A 12,929-nucleotide genomic window follows, 5' to 3' on the forward strand; every position below is an offset into this window, starting at 1 on the left:
ATCCATGCGGTTGATAGTAACCCCTTAAAACAATATTAAGCATAAAACCATGCGATTCTAAAATTTGTGTATCGTATAATATGATCAAATATGAAATACAGGAAAAATTCGCATACTTTTGTGAAGTAGTTTCATGGACTTTTTTAAAAAAAGCACAACTTATTTGAGTAAATGTAAAGTTTTCAAGTTTTAAGGGGCGTGATATCAAAACTAAGGACTATCTAGACAATATAACAAATTTATTTATTTATTTTCCACACAAAATATATTATTAAATTTGGTTTCTTTTCATAGTTTACCTAAATTCGAATACTTATGAGAGACACTGTATGTGCTGAGTTTTTTATTATTTTGAAGACATACAAATATTTTCGTTTGTTTAATTTAACTCTATCGATTTATAATTTTAATAATTGGCAAAATAAAAATATATGAGTTAATAATAAATTTTGATAGATTTTAATTTAAATTAATGGTTTATTAATAGTTTAACAAATATATAAACACAAAAACGGAAAGTAAAATAATTTCATCACAAATTGTTGATGTTTCTTAAAATATTTTTAGAGTATTTTAATAAAATTGTCTGCCTGTATGAATGTCTCTGCCTTATTGTCTGTCTGTCCGTCTTGTTGATCAAAGTGCGAACCCTATTAGAAATACTTCAAATCGGTTCATAATAGAAACCTTTAGAAATTTCTTTGCTAAATTTCATTGCTATTTTCTTCACCTTTTAATGCATTTTAATAAAGTTTTACTACCAGTTTAAGAATTTGGTAATTATTTTTAAGGATTTTCCTTGCTCCCGGAACTGAACGAACTTCTTCAATACAATGATGCTTACGATATCTCAAAAATTGTATTTAATTCGATTAAGTTGAAAGATATTTGCAACTAAAATAATTTTACATAATATTTAATGTAATGGAGTTAAAGAAACCTAATTCTTTAAAAACACCAGAATGTGTTTTGGTACAAAATCAACGTTATATGGTTAAACACGACAATAAAATTAACTAATTATAATAATAATGAACGATATCTCGAAAGGTCATTAGGTCAATTTCAAATATTTTGATAGATTTGTGATCAGCATGTGCAAATTAGTATGAAAACTTGTTTTGCCACAGAAAATTATCCAAAATAAGAGAGTTTAAAGCAATTTTTTTTCCATTTTCATGAATATGAGAGATAGCGACTATTGAATATAGTTCCTCGATATGTAAGATATATATTTATCTATCAACAATTATTTCTTCGAATTTAAGAAGTGGAAAGACTAAATTTAAATCAAACAGTTTTTATATAATAGTATCATCAGCTTTCATTCGAATGCTGAATTTTGGTCTAATCCAATCCACCCAACATAAATTAAATCGAAGACTGAAAATATGTAAAATTTTGTATTAAAAAATTTCAATTATTCAACAGCAGTTCACTAAATATCTAAACAAACAGATTCATAGTAAATATTATTTTACTTTCTTTTAAATCAATTAAAATTTAATCGGATTTCTTGTTGTGCATTCTCAAGGATAAACAATTTGAATGGTTCGTTTGAATTTTCCTGCATATTATAATTATTTATATAACAACTAATAATAACTATAAAATAATGAAAAAATGTAAAGGCATATAAACACTTACCTTGGTATACAATTTGGTGGGGTACGATCCACTTCCCATGCAGCAAATAATTTCATAGGTACTGGCTTTTGACCATTTTGATGATGGCTACTACCGCCATGATGCTGTTGCTGCTGCTGCTGTTGCATAGCATGATAATAGTGACCCGATATATTAGAAACACCATGACCAGTATTCATGCCACTGCCACCAGTAGCACCAGTGTTGCCAACGACACCACCACCACCGCTGCCTCCACCACTGCCAGCACCAGCTGATGTAGAAGCATTCATATTGGCGCTAAATTTATCCAATTTAGATGATTTATCAACCATTTTCATTTGTGCGGTTTTATTTTTTGTTTGGATTTTAGTGAAACCGCGAGAGTAAGAGAGGACGAATGTTTTTGAGTATGGGGTGGGTAGAAGTGGGGGATGAGGGGGAGAGAGATGTTTAAGAATTTAACACAAAAAATTAACAAGTGGAAGTCGTTGGAATTGTGAAGAAACACACAAAACTGGTGAATATGGTAAATGAGTATGTATGAAGAAATATGTTGCTGTTGTTTTTCTTGTTGTTGCTACTTAGTGATGTTGCTAGTTCTGTTGCTTTTAATGATGAGCGCAAGGAAATAAAAACAAACAAAACAACAATGACGTTTTTTGCTGCTTTATAAGCAACAACTATTTCTACAAAAAATAAATTACTTTTTTATTTAGCACAAAAATATTGTTGTTTTTTTATTATTTAATTCGTTTTTCTTCTATTCTTAGAAACAAGATTGATGTTTTAGACATGATTTTGACATTGTTGTAGTTGCTTTTTTGATATTTCAGAAATCTTCTTCATTATTTAAACACAAACATTTAAAAAAACTTTTAGGTTCTTTTTTCTTTTCGCAAAATTTTTTTTATTCACAATTTTTGTTTATATTGGAAGACTTTTGCAACCAATTTTTCTTAAATTGAAGATCTAAAAAAATAAATAAAAAATATTTTAAATTATTTCAATTTCTTTGTGTTGCTATTATTATTATATTATTGTATTAGAAGATTCACATTTTTGCTACCTAAAATATTTGTATGTATTTTTAATTTAGTATTTTTTGCACACTTTTCATTTAGCACTTGACTTTTTTTATATTGCAGAATAAATTTTAGTTTGTATACAAATTTGTTATTTTTGCCTTGTTTTATTTGCTTTATTTATGTTTTATTTATATGTATTTTCATCATACTAGTATTTGCAAAAATAATAACAAATAAAAAATCTACACTGAATATTCATCGATACTGAAAAATAATATAAAAAATACAAGGGCGTGCCGCTAAAGTTTAACTGATTGTGTTTGTTGTGCTTGCTTGCCACTATTACTGACTGCGGTGGGTTGTTAGACCGTTTTGTATGTACGACTGACTGACTGGCTGGCTGGTTGGTAGCCTGAATGAACGTAGTATAATCAAAACGAAAAGAGAATAAATAATGTATGTAAAATAAATTCATACATATAGATACTCAAGAGTATTATGATGTGTATGTGTGTGAGAGTGTAAACAAGGATGCCAACTAGCCACAAGTCCCGATTTCTTTGCTCCAAAAATGTGTAAAAGAATACATCCCCAAAATGGGATGACAAAGATTTAATTATCGTACTAATTTTTCTCAAACGGCTTGAGAAAAATCCACTCTTTTTCGAAAACGATTTCCATTTGCTGGGATTTTACATTTAAGATCACATTGAAAAGAACTGAACAAGAACTAGAACTGAACTAGAACTGAACTAGAACTGAACTAGAACTGAACTAGAACTGAACTAGAACTGAACTAGAACTGAACTAGAACTGAACTAGAACTGAACTAGAACTGAACTAGAACTGAACTAGAACTGAACTAGAACTGAACTAGAACTGAACTAGAACTGAACTAGAACTGAACTAGAACTGAACTAGAACTGAACTAGAACTGAACTAGAACTGAACTAGAACTGAACTAGAACTGAACTAGAACTGAACTAGAACTGAACTAGAACTGAACTAGAACTGAACTAGAACTGAACTAGAACTGAACTAGAACTGAACTAGAACTGAACTAGAACTGAACTAGAACTGAACTAGAACTGAACTAGAACTGAACTAGAACTGAACTAGAACTGAACTAGAACTGAACTAGAAATGATTGATAACAATTGGTGTTTTCAAAAACAAAATTCCAATATATAAAAATTCGACTAAACGGCAACCCCTTTTTTGCAAAAAAAATAAAAAAGAATACAAAAACACAACAAAACTGCAAGGAGTGGAAGTGGTAGTAATGACTGTTGTTTTCTTTTGCCTCAAGCTTGCCCCAAAATGTTGAAACATACTTTAGTAACTCACTTCTTGCAGTTGCTGTTGCCTCTTTTCACACAACAACATTTTCAACACTCTTACATCAATTTTGTTTTACTCATTATACACACTCTAATAAAATAAAAATAAAAAATCTTTCTTAAAGCTTGCAGCAGACAAACGACCACCCTTTTAAAGCGACCAATACTAAACATATTTAACTAGTGATACTTTAAATACTCAACATATTCCTTATTCACCCATATACAAAGTTTTTTCGTTCTTAAAAGTTTTCTTTTTTTACTTTTTTAAATATTTATAACATTTTTCAACAAAGTCATATTAAAACGATATTTAACGTACACTTTTAGTTATTACATTGTTAAAATGTTTTCTCTATTACAAAGAGAAATTATTAAACAAATAGAAAATACAAAATAAAAAAGTAAACTTAAAGAAATATTGCAACAATTTCCGTAAATTAAAGAGTTTGGTAGCATTCGCGACCTACTAGTTTATTGTACGATATCGTTGCTACCTTTGCCGACACATTACTGTGTGCTACAAATACACATTGGGTGCTCAATTGTTCACAACAGTCAGCCGATTGTGTGGGAGCTATCTGTCTGTCTTTCTTTCTATGTATCTCTGATTTGTATATTCTATTCATATTGGGTCTTTGTTGCTCATTGTTGTCGTATGTATCCAAATATGAAAAGAAACATCTCTTTAGTCAGAGGCGTATTTGTATGTTTTAGTACGTATTTGAGTGCTAACTTTACATAAATAATTTTCTCTCCATATACCTATATTTGAAGAAAAAAAAATCTCTTTTATTAATAATTTTGTAAACTTGTTTATACTAACACAAAATGTTTTGATTATTGTAAGAGTAAATGTTTTCGAGTTTCTAAATACAATAGAGAGATAGAAAGTTTATATGGGGAGTAGTATACAAAACAAAATAATAATTTATGGGGACGATTTTTAACAAAATCTGCAAAGAGTGGGGGCAAAGTGTTGCCAAAAAAACATTTTGCCACAATTATAAACTGATTTATATTTGAGAATTCCAAGGATATACAGACAATAATAACTTCTTCAGTCCATAAACTACCTAAGATTACCTTAAGCATAAGGATTCCAAGCTTATTTTCCATTTTTTTGATATTCTTTGCGAAATTTCTTTGGCAACCCCGATAAATATAGGTATAAGTAAAAATTTCTCTTCATGTCCACAATTTATAAAGAGAGTCTTTCACATAAGAAATTTTAGTTTTTTTATGTCATTGCAATTTTGTTTTATTTTATTACTGCATTTATTTAATTTCATTTATTTTCTATGTGAAGCAACTACACAAAACAAAATCTACTCCCAGCCATACGCTTATTACAAATAATTCTAAAGGAGCTACAGAGAAATACTAAAATAGGAACATTATTCTTATTTATGAATTATTTGCATTTCTTTTATTTTTACACCCACTTTAAATCAACAAACGCCGATTATGGTTTCTGGAAGAGTTTAAACATTAGACATGACTGGCATAAACGTAAAAATAGCAAAAATGTTGAATGTTGAACTTACTTAAATGTAACATTTCAGTATGTTGTGGCTATATGCTTTCAAATCTAAGCAGTCTTTTTTAAAACTTGGACCAAGTATAAATAATTTACATAAGGAGGCTACATTGTTGTCGGCTATTTATTTGTCAACATAACACTTAGATTTTATTGCTATACTATCATCGATCGACTGCCTCTATCACGATTGTTTTGAAAAAAGTAGTCCCTGAATGATAGACTTCGCATTATTCGGATAATGGAAGATGTCTCAGTAACATAAGATCAATTAAGTAAAAATTTATGACAGTTTCTATAACTGTAGTAGCAGAAACTTTATTGTGTTGCTTATCTTCCAGGGACAACAATCTTAGGCTATTTAGAAAACATTCGAACAACATCTTCTGCGAAAAAAGTTTAAATCGATGAAAAAAGGAAATGCAAATATCCTTTTTAAAATATAAATGGATAAATCATCCAAACTATCACACAGTAAATGGCTACATCAGAAAATTAAGAGAGGAAGCAAATACATATTAAGGACCAATGTACAAACAAAAAATTTCCCAGAAAATCCTTAAAAAATTAAATTATCCACCCATTCTGAAATACTTTTTTTAAATTTTGAAACAGCTACAATTCTCATTATTGCAAATCATAAATCTGCAATGAAAGAATGATAAAAAGACTTAGTGGACCAAAACGTTGTTTGGACAGACCTTGTTAACCTTGCCATTCAATAAAGAATCCAAAAGTCATTTACCATAAACGAAACAAATACTATACCTACTGCATATACAAATGCAAAAAATACATATTTAAAAAAGCAAGTATTTAAGGAAAGATAATATACACAGCAGTTTGTTGCTATATGTAGAAGCAACTAAATTGTACAATGAAATGGAGTAATATGAAAAGCCAGTATTACTGGTTGCAACGACACAAGCACTTGAACACTGAATTTAACTACTGGCAAAACTACATACCTATATCATCGCGGTAACTTAATAACATTTAAATAAAACTGTAGCTCCAAAGTTACAAGTTATAATTTGCAAAAAGTCAAAAATTTAAATTTAAGCGGCCGGGAGACAATACTTAACAATTGCAAATGCACGATACAACTGACGAAGTCAATAAGGAAATCTGCAAGTATCTCAATGCAAGAGGACGACGCATGAATGGATACAACCCAAAAAAGAAAAAAATAAAGTTTGACTTGAAAAAACACATACTCTACAAATGGAAAATGAGCCAGTGCTGTGTGCTAAATGGAAACCTAATGTTAAGCGAAAAATGAAAGGATGAAAAGAGGAATTTAAAATTTGTTCGGATGTGTAAAAAGAAAAATGGACCGGTGATTTTGTTTGAATAAGCTTAAAACATACCTTGATATAAAGCCAAGTTGTAGAAAATGTTAATAAATATTGTTTAAAAACAACAAATAGTTTATTTGTTTATGTAAAATTTGTTTTTAGCGGTATTTTGTTGTTTTTTAAAACGGTGCCTTTTTGTGCAGGTTCCGCATTTTAAATTATGTGAATATATACAACTAATTTTGTTTTGTTTTATTTTTTAACCATCTCTTTTATCTATTTTCTTTCTCTCTCTCTTTTGAACATTCACAATCACTATTTTCTTGTTTCATTTTAGCACAAAATGTTATAATTTTTATGTTAAATATAATTTGCGTTAAATTATGTTTAATGTTTTCTATTTTACACTAATTGCGTTTAATGATTTAGCTAATTTTATAAATTTTGTTTAATTTTTTGCACAATATTTCTATTTCTTTGATGAAAAAATTAATCTCGTTGACCGAACCCGCAATTCACAGTACTTTCCAGCGTTGGCAACTTTAAAATTTCAAAAAGCACCAAATTCAATAAAAAACGCGTATTTCTCGTAAAAAAGCACTGAAAAAAATTTTACAATTTTCAAAGGAAAAATTTTATATATGTATATGTACTATAGAAAATTTAATTTTTTCTAAATTCAGTTGATTTATTTCGGAAAAAGTAGTAAGACGCTAAAGATGGTAGCTTAAAGGAAAATTAACTGCTCGAATATACTAGGTTCGGGAAGAAAGAGTGTCAGCCATAAAAAGCTAACAAATATGTATGTATTTTTAAACCAAAAAATAAAATTTCCATATATTTTCGTAAAGGGATCAAAATTTTAAAATTTATATTGAGAAGTTTCTTGAATTAAATAAGTTTTGTAATAATAAATACGTTCTTGAAAAACCCTTTCAAAGAGTTGTGAATGTAATACCAAAATTATCGATCTAGAACTGTTCTATAGAACGAATAACTCTTAAATAATTTCACGGATTTCCGAAGTCCTGATTAAAAAATATAAATTTAAAAGCTTTTTTTTATACCCTATACCCCTATAGTGAACTTGTGCTGATGTTTCTTAACCTTGTAATCAAACAAACGGTCGAAATATTCAAGATAATTTGTACAATTGTGCTTCCAGAATAGGTCTTTGGTGCTCCTCAGAAATTGACGTGAACGTCCTTAATTCCCTAATTTGTATGTTGGTTATCAGACTGTAAGTTAACAGAAACTCTTTCTTCTTCTAGAAAATTAAAAAAAAATCAATTAAAACTACCTTAAAAAATTATAATTTTTAAAATATTTTATAATTTCCTAGAAAAAAATTATAAAAGTTACTTTCGACGTTAAATATAGTGCCACAAAAGTTTTAGAGAAAGCACTAAAAAAGCACTAGGCACTGATGCGAAATTTAATCGCGTCGAAAATTTTTAAAAGCACTAAAAGCACTAAGTTGACAACGCTGGTACTTTCACACCTTTTTTGGTGACACAAAGAGAAAACAATAATGACAACTAAGAAAACAAAGTCAAGCAAAATAGTTTTAACGTCGTTGAATATAAGGTTGGCGTTACCAGATTTTCAATTTTATTGTATTATTTCATCTTGAGTTCTATAATTTGTTTTTGAAAAGTCTATAAAACGCATTATAGAAAAAGTAAAAATTTTAAATGTACATATTTTGTTTTTGTTACAATAACAATATACAAATAAAATTTTAACTCAAAGTGCTCGCATGCTATCTAGAAACAGCACCTCAAATAAGGCGAAATATTGGAAAATTCTACAAATCCTAATATTTTACAAATTAAAAAAATATGGAAGAAATTTAATAAATAAAATATTTTTTTAAATGTCTTCATTTTATATATAAAAAATTTCTTTATGAGCTAGACAAAATTATTCATTTCATAGAATCTATTAAGAATTCACATTAAGAATATAACATAATTTTAAAAGAGCATTAAAGAACGCAGAAAATTCTAAAATCGTTTGATTTATTGTAAATATTAGGATGGGCGTAAAATTGAAATTGCTTAGGTTCCCGCTGAAAATTTCACCGAAATGTTTTTTAATTTTTCAAAACTCATTTTTACCCGATCTTCTTTTAGCTACTTAATTAGGACATACATGCATATGTATATAAATACATCAATACACGCGTAATTTCATAAGCTCATTATTGATATATAATATATATTTCATTGGAATATTGAAATTAATTAATATTAAAATTTGATATCTTTCCTTTTGGTGAAACTGTAAAAAGACTTGAAAAACTTTAAAAAATGGGCTTTTTATCATTTTACGCAGCTCAGCAAATATTGAACCAACATTTCAATTTTAACGGTTTTTATCGATATGATTGATAACTTAGCAGCGATTTTACCCAAAATAATCAAAAAAGTATCAAATTTCAAAATCTTACAATATGGCAACTATATGTTTTGTTCTCTTATGCATTTTTTACAAGATTTACAGTTTTGTTGCAAATGTGTTCGCGTTAAAAATCTGATTTCAAAACTGTTTCCAAGTGAGGATCAATTAAACTTTTTAGCTGTAAAGACAATTAATGCTCGTTAGAAAACATGTCTAAAGGACGCGGACAATTTCTGAATTTGTGCTTAGAGCAAACTGTATTGACTGAATCCACTGAATCAACTGAAGGTATTTCCACCAAAGATAGTGGCTTAGGTTCACGTAGTCCCGTTTCTGGTGGTGGTGGAGAATTTAGACGCTTGGGACGTGGTAAAATCATAGAAGATCTTACCTCTTTCTCTAGTTTATCGATTGGTGGACGTGGTCGCAGTAACATAAGAGTTACAGATGATGAAGGCTCCCAGAGTGCTATACAAGCTCCTGGCCGTGGTAGAGCAAGTTTATTTCAACGTTTTACTTCGGAGACTACTTCTACCGCCTCATTTTCTTCGGAAGAACCGCGTCGTGCAGCCTCACCTTTAAAGACACAACCAGAAGTTCAAACTCAAGTGGAAGGCCAGGTAAAGGAAGAAGCTAAAGAAGAAAAGTCTGAATTTTTCAAATCTGTACAAAATACTCATGGATCTAAGGGAACTCCGGCCAAATTAGCTTGTAATTACATACGCTTAGAGTCTGATCCTCAGAAAGGTGTATTTGTCTATGAGGTAAGATTTGTACCGAATGTAGATTCCACCAGTTTGCGCATGAAGTACCTAAATGAACATCGTGATAAGTTTGGTGGCACTAAAACGTTCGATGGTGTCACATTGTACTTGCCCATCTTATTAAAGGACAAACTTACCACGTTTGTTTCACAAAACAAAGCCGATGGTTCGGAAATAGAAATTCGTATTCTATATAAACGCCAAGAAAGCCTCAAGAACTGTATTCATTTGTATAATGTACTTTTCGATCGTGTTATGAAGACTCTAAATTATGTGCGTTTTGATCGGAAACAATTTGATCCCACTTCGCCCAAGATAATACCACAACAAAAGCTAGAAGTTTGGCCGGGATATGTCACTGCTGTAGATGAATATGAGGGTGGTTTGATGTTATGCTGTGATGTCTCACATCGTTTGTTATGCCAAAAAACCGTACTCGACATGCTGATCGATATACACAAAAGCAATTCAGGTTCATTTCAAGAGGCTGCCAAGAAAGCTCTTTTGGGAGCTGTTATCATAACGCGCTACAATAATCGTACCTACCGCATAGATGACATAGTTTTTGATAAAACTCCTATGTCCACTTTTCCCACCAAAGATGGCGCCATATCCTACAATGACTATTACCTAAAAAGCCATAATATTACCATCAAGGATAAATCTCAACCGTTGCTTATCAGTATTAAGAAACAAAAATTGGCTAACAATACGGAAGCGGAGGATATAGTCTTTTGTTTGATACCCGAAACTTGTCATTTGACAGGATTGCGTGACGATATGCGTTCCGATTTCAAATTAATGCGTGAAATTGCCACCTTCACACGCATATCACCCAATCAACGTTTGCAGGCTTTGGAGAAATTCTACACCAATATTAACAAAAGTCCTGAGGCTAGGCAGATATTAAATGACTGGGGTCTGACCTTAAAGCAGTCCTATGAACATATTAATGGCCGCTGTTTTGAAGAGGAGAAAATCTACTTCAATCAAAAAGTCTTTTCGGCTGGACCTACTGCTGACTTTTCCCGCTATGCCTGCAGCAATGAATTGCTGGAGGTCGTTAATATACATGACTGGCTGCTGATACATGTAAAGAATGACTCAAAGGTAGCCCAATCGTTTTGTGATCATATCGAAAGAAATACCAGAGCCTTTGGCATGAAAGTGCAAAAGCCCAAAATGATTGTTTTGCCAAACGATCGTGTAGACACTTATGTCAAAGCCATACGTGAGAATATTACCAAAGAAACTCAAATAGTGGTGTGCATTTCACCGACTGCACGAGATGATCGATACTCAGCCATAAAGAAAATATGCTGCGTTGAAATGCCTATACCTTCGCAGGTGATAAATGCTCGCACTTTATCTAATGATGCCAAAAATCGTTCTATAGTCCAGAAGATCCTATTGCAAATGAACTGCAAACTGGGTGGTTCCTTGTGGTCGGTTAAGATACCTTTTAAGAATGTTATGATCTGTGGCATCGATTCGTATCATGATGCTGCTCAAAAAGGTAATTCGGTAGCTGCCTTTGTGGCCTCCATTAATCATACCTACACTAAATGGTACAGCAAGGCAGTTATTCAGACCAAACGCGAAGAGATTGTTGGCGGTCTATGCTCCAGTTTCATATCTGCTCTGCTGGCTTTTCGCAAGGAAAATGGCAAATATCCTGATAGTGTTATAATTTATCGTGATGGTGTGGGTGACGGCCAACTGGCCCTTTGTGAATCCTATGAAATTCCACAATTTGAAGCTGCTTGCAATCGCATGCTAAACCATACACTCAAAATCACCTTTATTGTTGTACAAAAACGCATTAACACTCGATATTTTACAGTTAGTGGCAATAATGCCAACAATCCACAGCCTGGCACTGTTGTTGACAATAACATAACACGCTCCAACTACTATGATTTCTTTTTGGTATCGCAAAGTGTTCGCCAAGGTACGGTTAGTCCTAGTCATTATGTTGTATTGCGTGATGACTCTGTCTACAGTCCAGATATTATACAAAGATTGACCTATAAGTTGTGCTTCCTATACTACAATTGGCCTGGTACTATACGCATTCCAGCCTGCTGCCAATATGCTCACAAGATGGCCTATTTAGTGGGTCAGAATATACGTCGTTCGCCATCGGAGGAATTGTGCGATAAATTGTTTTACCTTTAAATTTTGTTTTCCCTCTTTTCTAATTTAACTTTTAACTTTTTTTTACATAAATATAACTTTTTTTCTTTTCCTTTTTACCTCACAGTACAATGTATAAATAATTATATACATAATCGAGTTTTTTTATATATACTGCTATAAACGATAGATAAAATTGTTATAATGGTACATAGTACTTAATATGTATTTGAAATTGAATTCTGATCAAAATATGTAACTAATAAAAAGACTGTTAAATATTAATAAAAATATATGTATAAGGAAGTTATTAATTTAATATATGAATTAAAATTTTAAGCTAAATTTTCAATTTTTAAGACATTTTTAGTTTTTATAGAACACTTCGAATAAATAATCTAGTTTTAAAAAGTTTTTCTTTCATAGAAATTTTTCTATAATTTCTCCACTTTTAGAACAAAGGTACTTACTTGATTCATAGAAGTATTGAATGAATTCTCTCTTTAGAAAAGTTCCAAAAGCTGATCAAATTTTATTTTAAATACTTATAGATTTATATTTTTGAAAAACCTTTTTTTACTAATCTGTTTCTTTTAAGATCTCAATGAATTCTGTTTTAATTTTTTTGGATAAATACTTGATTTGTATATTAAATTTTCAAATTGTAGCATTTTTCAATAAATTTTCCATTTATAGAAAATTTTTGATTAATAGAAATTTTTTATGAATTTGTATTTAGTTAGTTAGTTTGAAAGGAGGATGTATATAGATCAAATCCGAAAAAATACACCTAG

General features: G+C 30.5%; 2 protein-coding genes across 3 annotated transcripts; one reads left to right on the forward strand and one right to left on the reverse strand.

Moving 5' to 3' along the window:
• Positions 1-1,643: 1,643 nt before the first annotated feature.
• LOC119601008 (COP9 signalosome complex subunit 7a-like) lies at positions 1,644-7,373 on the reverse strand. Of its 2 annotated transcripts, none has more exons than XM_037951628.1 (2): positions 6,905-7,373; positions 1,644-2,598 (listed from the first exon to the last, which is right to left on the reverse strand). In XM_037951628.1, exon 2 carries the CDS (start codon positions 1,965-1,967, stop codon positions 1,644-1,646), a length of 324 nt encoding a protein of 107 aa, XP_037807556.1. In that variant the 5' UTR covers positions 1,968-2,598; positions 6,905-7,373. The 2 variants fall into 2 exon arrangements, with proteins under 2 accessions (XP_037807556.1, XP_037807557.1); XM_037951629.1 differs by lacking the exon at positions 6,905-7,373 and adding an exon at positions 4,317-4,492.
• A 1,931-nt stretch (positions 7,374-9,304) lies between these two features.
• LOC119601004 (protein argonaute-3) lies at positions 9,305-12,841 on the forward strand. The gene has a single exon (XM_037951622.1). The coding sequence runs from the start codon at positions 9,445-9,447 to the stop codon at positions 12,175-12,177; it is 2,733 nt and encodes a 910-aa protein (XP_037807550.1). The 5' UTR covers positions 9,305-9,444; the 3' UTR covers positions 12,178-12,841.
• The last annotated feature ends 88 nt before the right edge of the window (positions 12,842-12,929 follow it).

The sequence above is a fragment of the Lucilia sericata genome, unplaced genomic scaffold (assembly GCF_015586225.1).
Source record: "Lucilia sericata isolate MDLA Ls3-8-SP2 unplaced genomic scaffold, ASM1558622v1 Contig000134F_arrow, whole genome shotgun sequence".
NCBI classification, from domain to species: domain Eukaryota; kingdom Metazoa; phylum Arthropoda; class Insecta; order Diptera; family Calliphoridae; genus Lucilia; species Lucilia sericata.

Bases quoted from the DNA above. Each gene is read 5' to 3' on its own strand.
- LOC119601008 (XM_037951628.1), bottom strand. From the start codon at position 1,967: ATGAAAATGGTTGATAAATCATCTAAATTGGATAAATTTAGCGCCAAT.
- LOC119601004 (XM_037951622.1), top strand. From the start codon at position 9,445: ATGTCTAAAGGACGCGGACAATTTCTGAATTTGTGCTTAGAGCAAACT.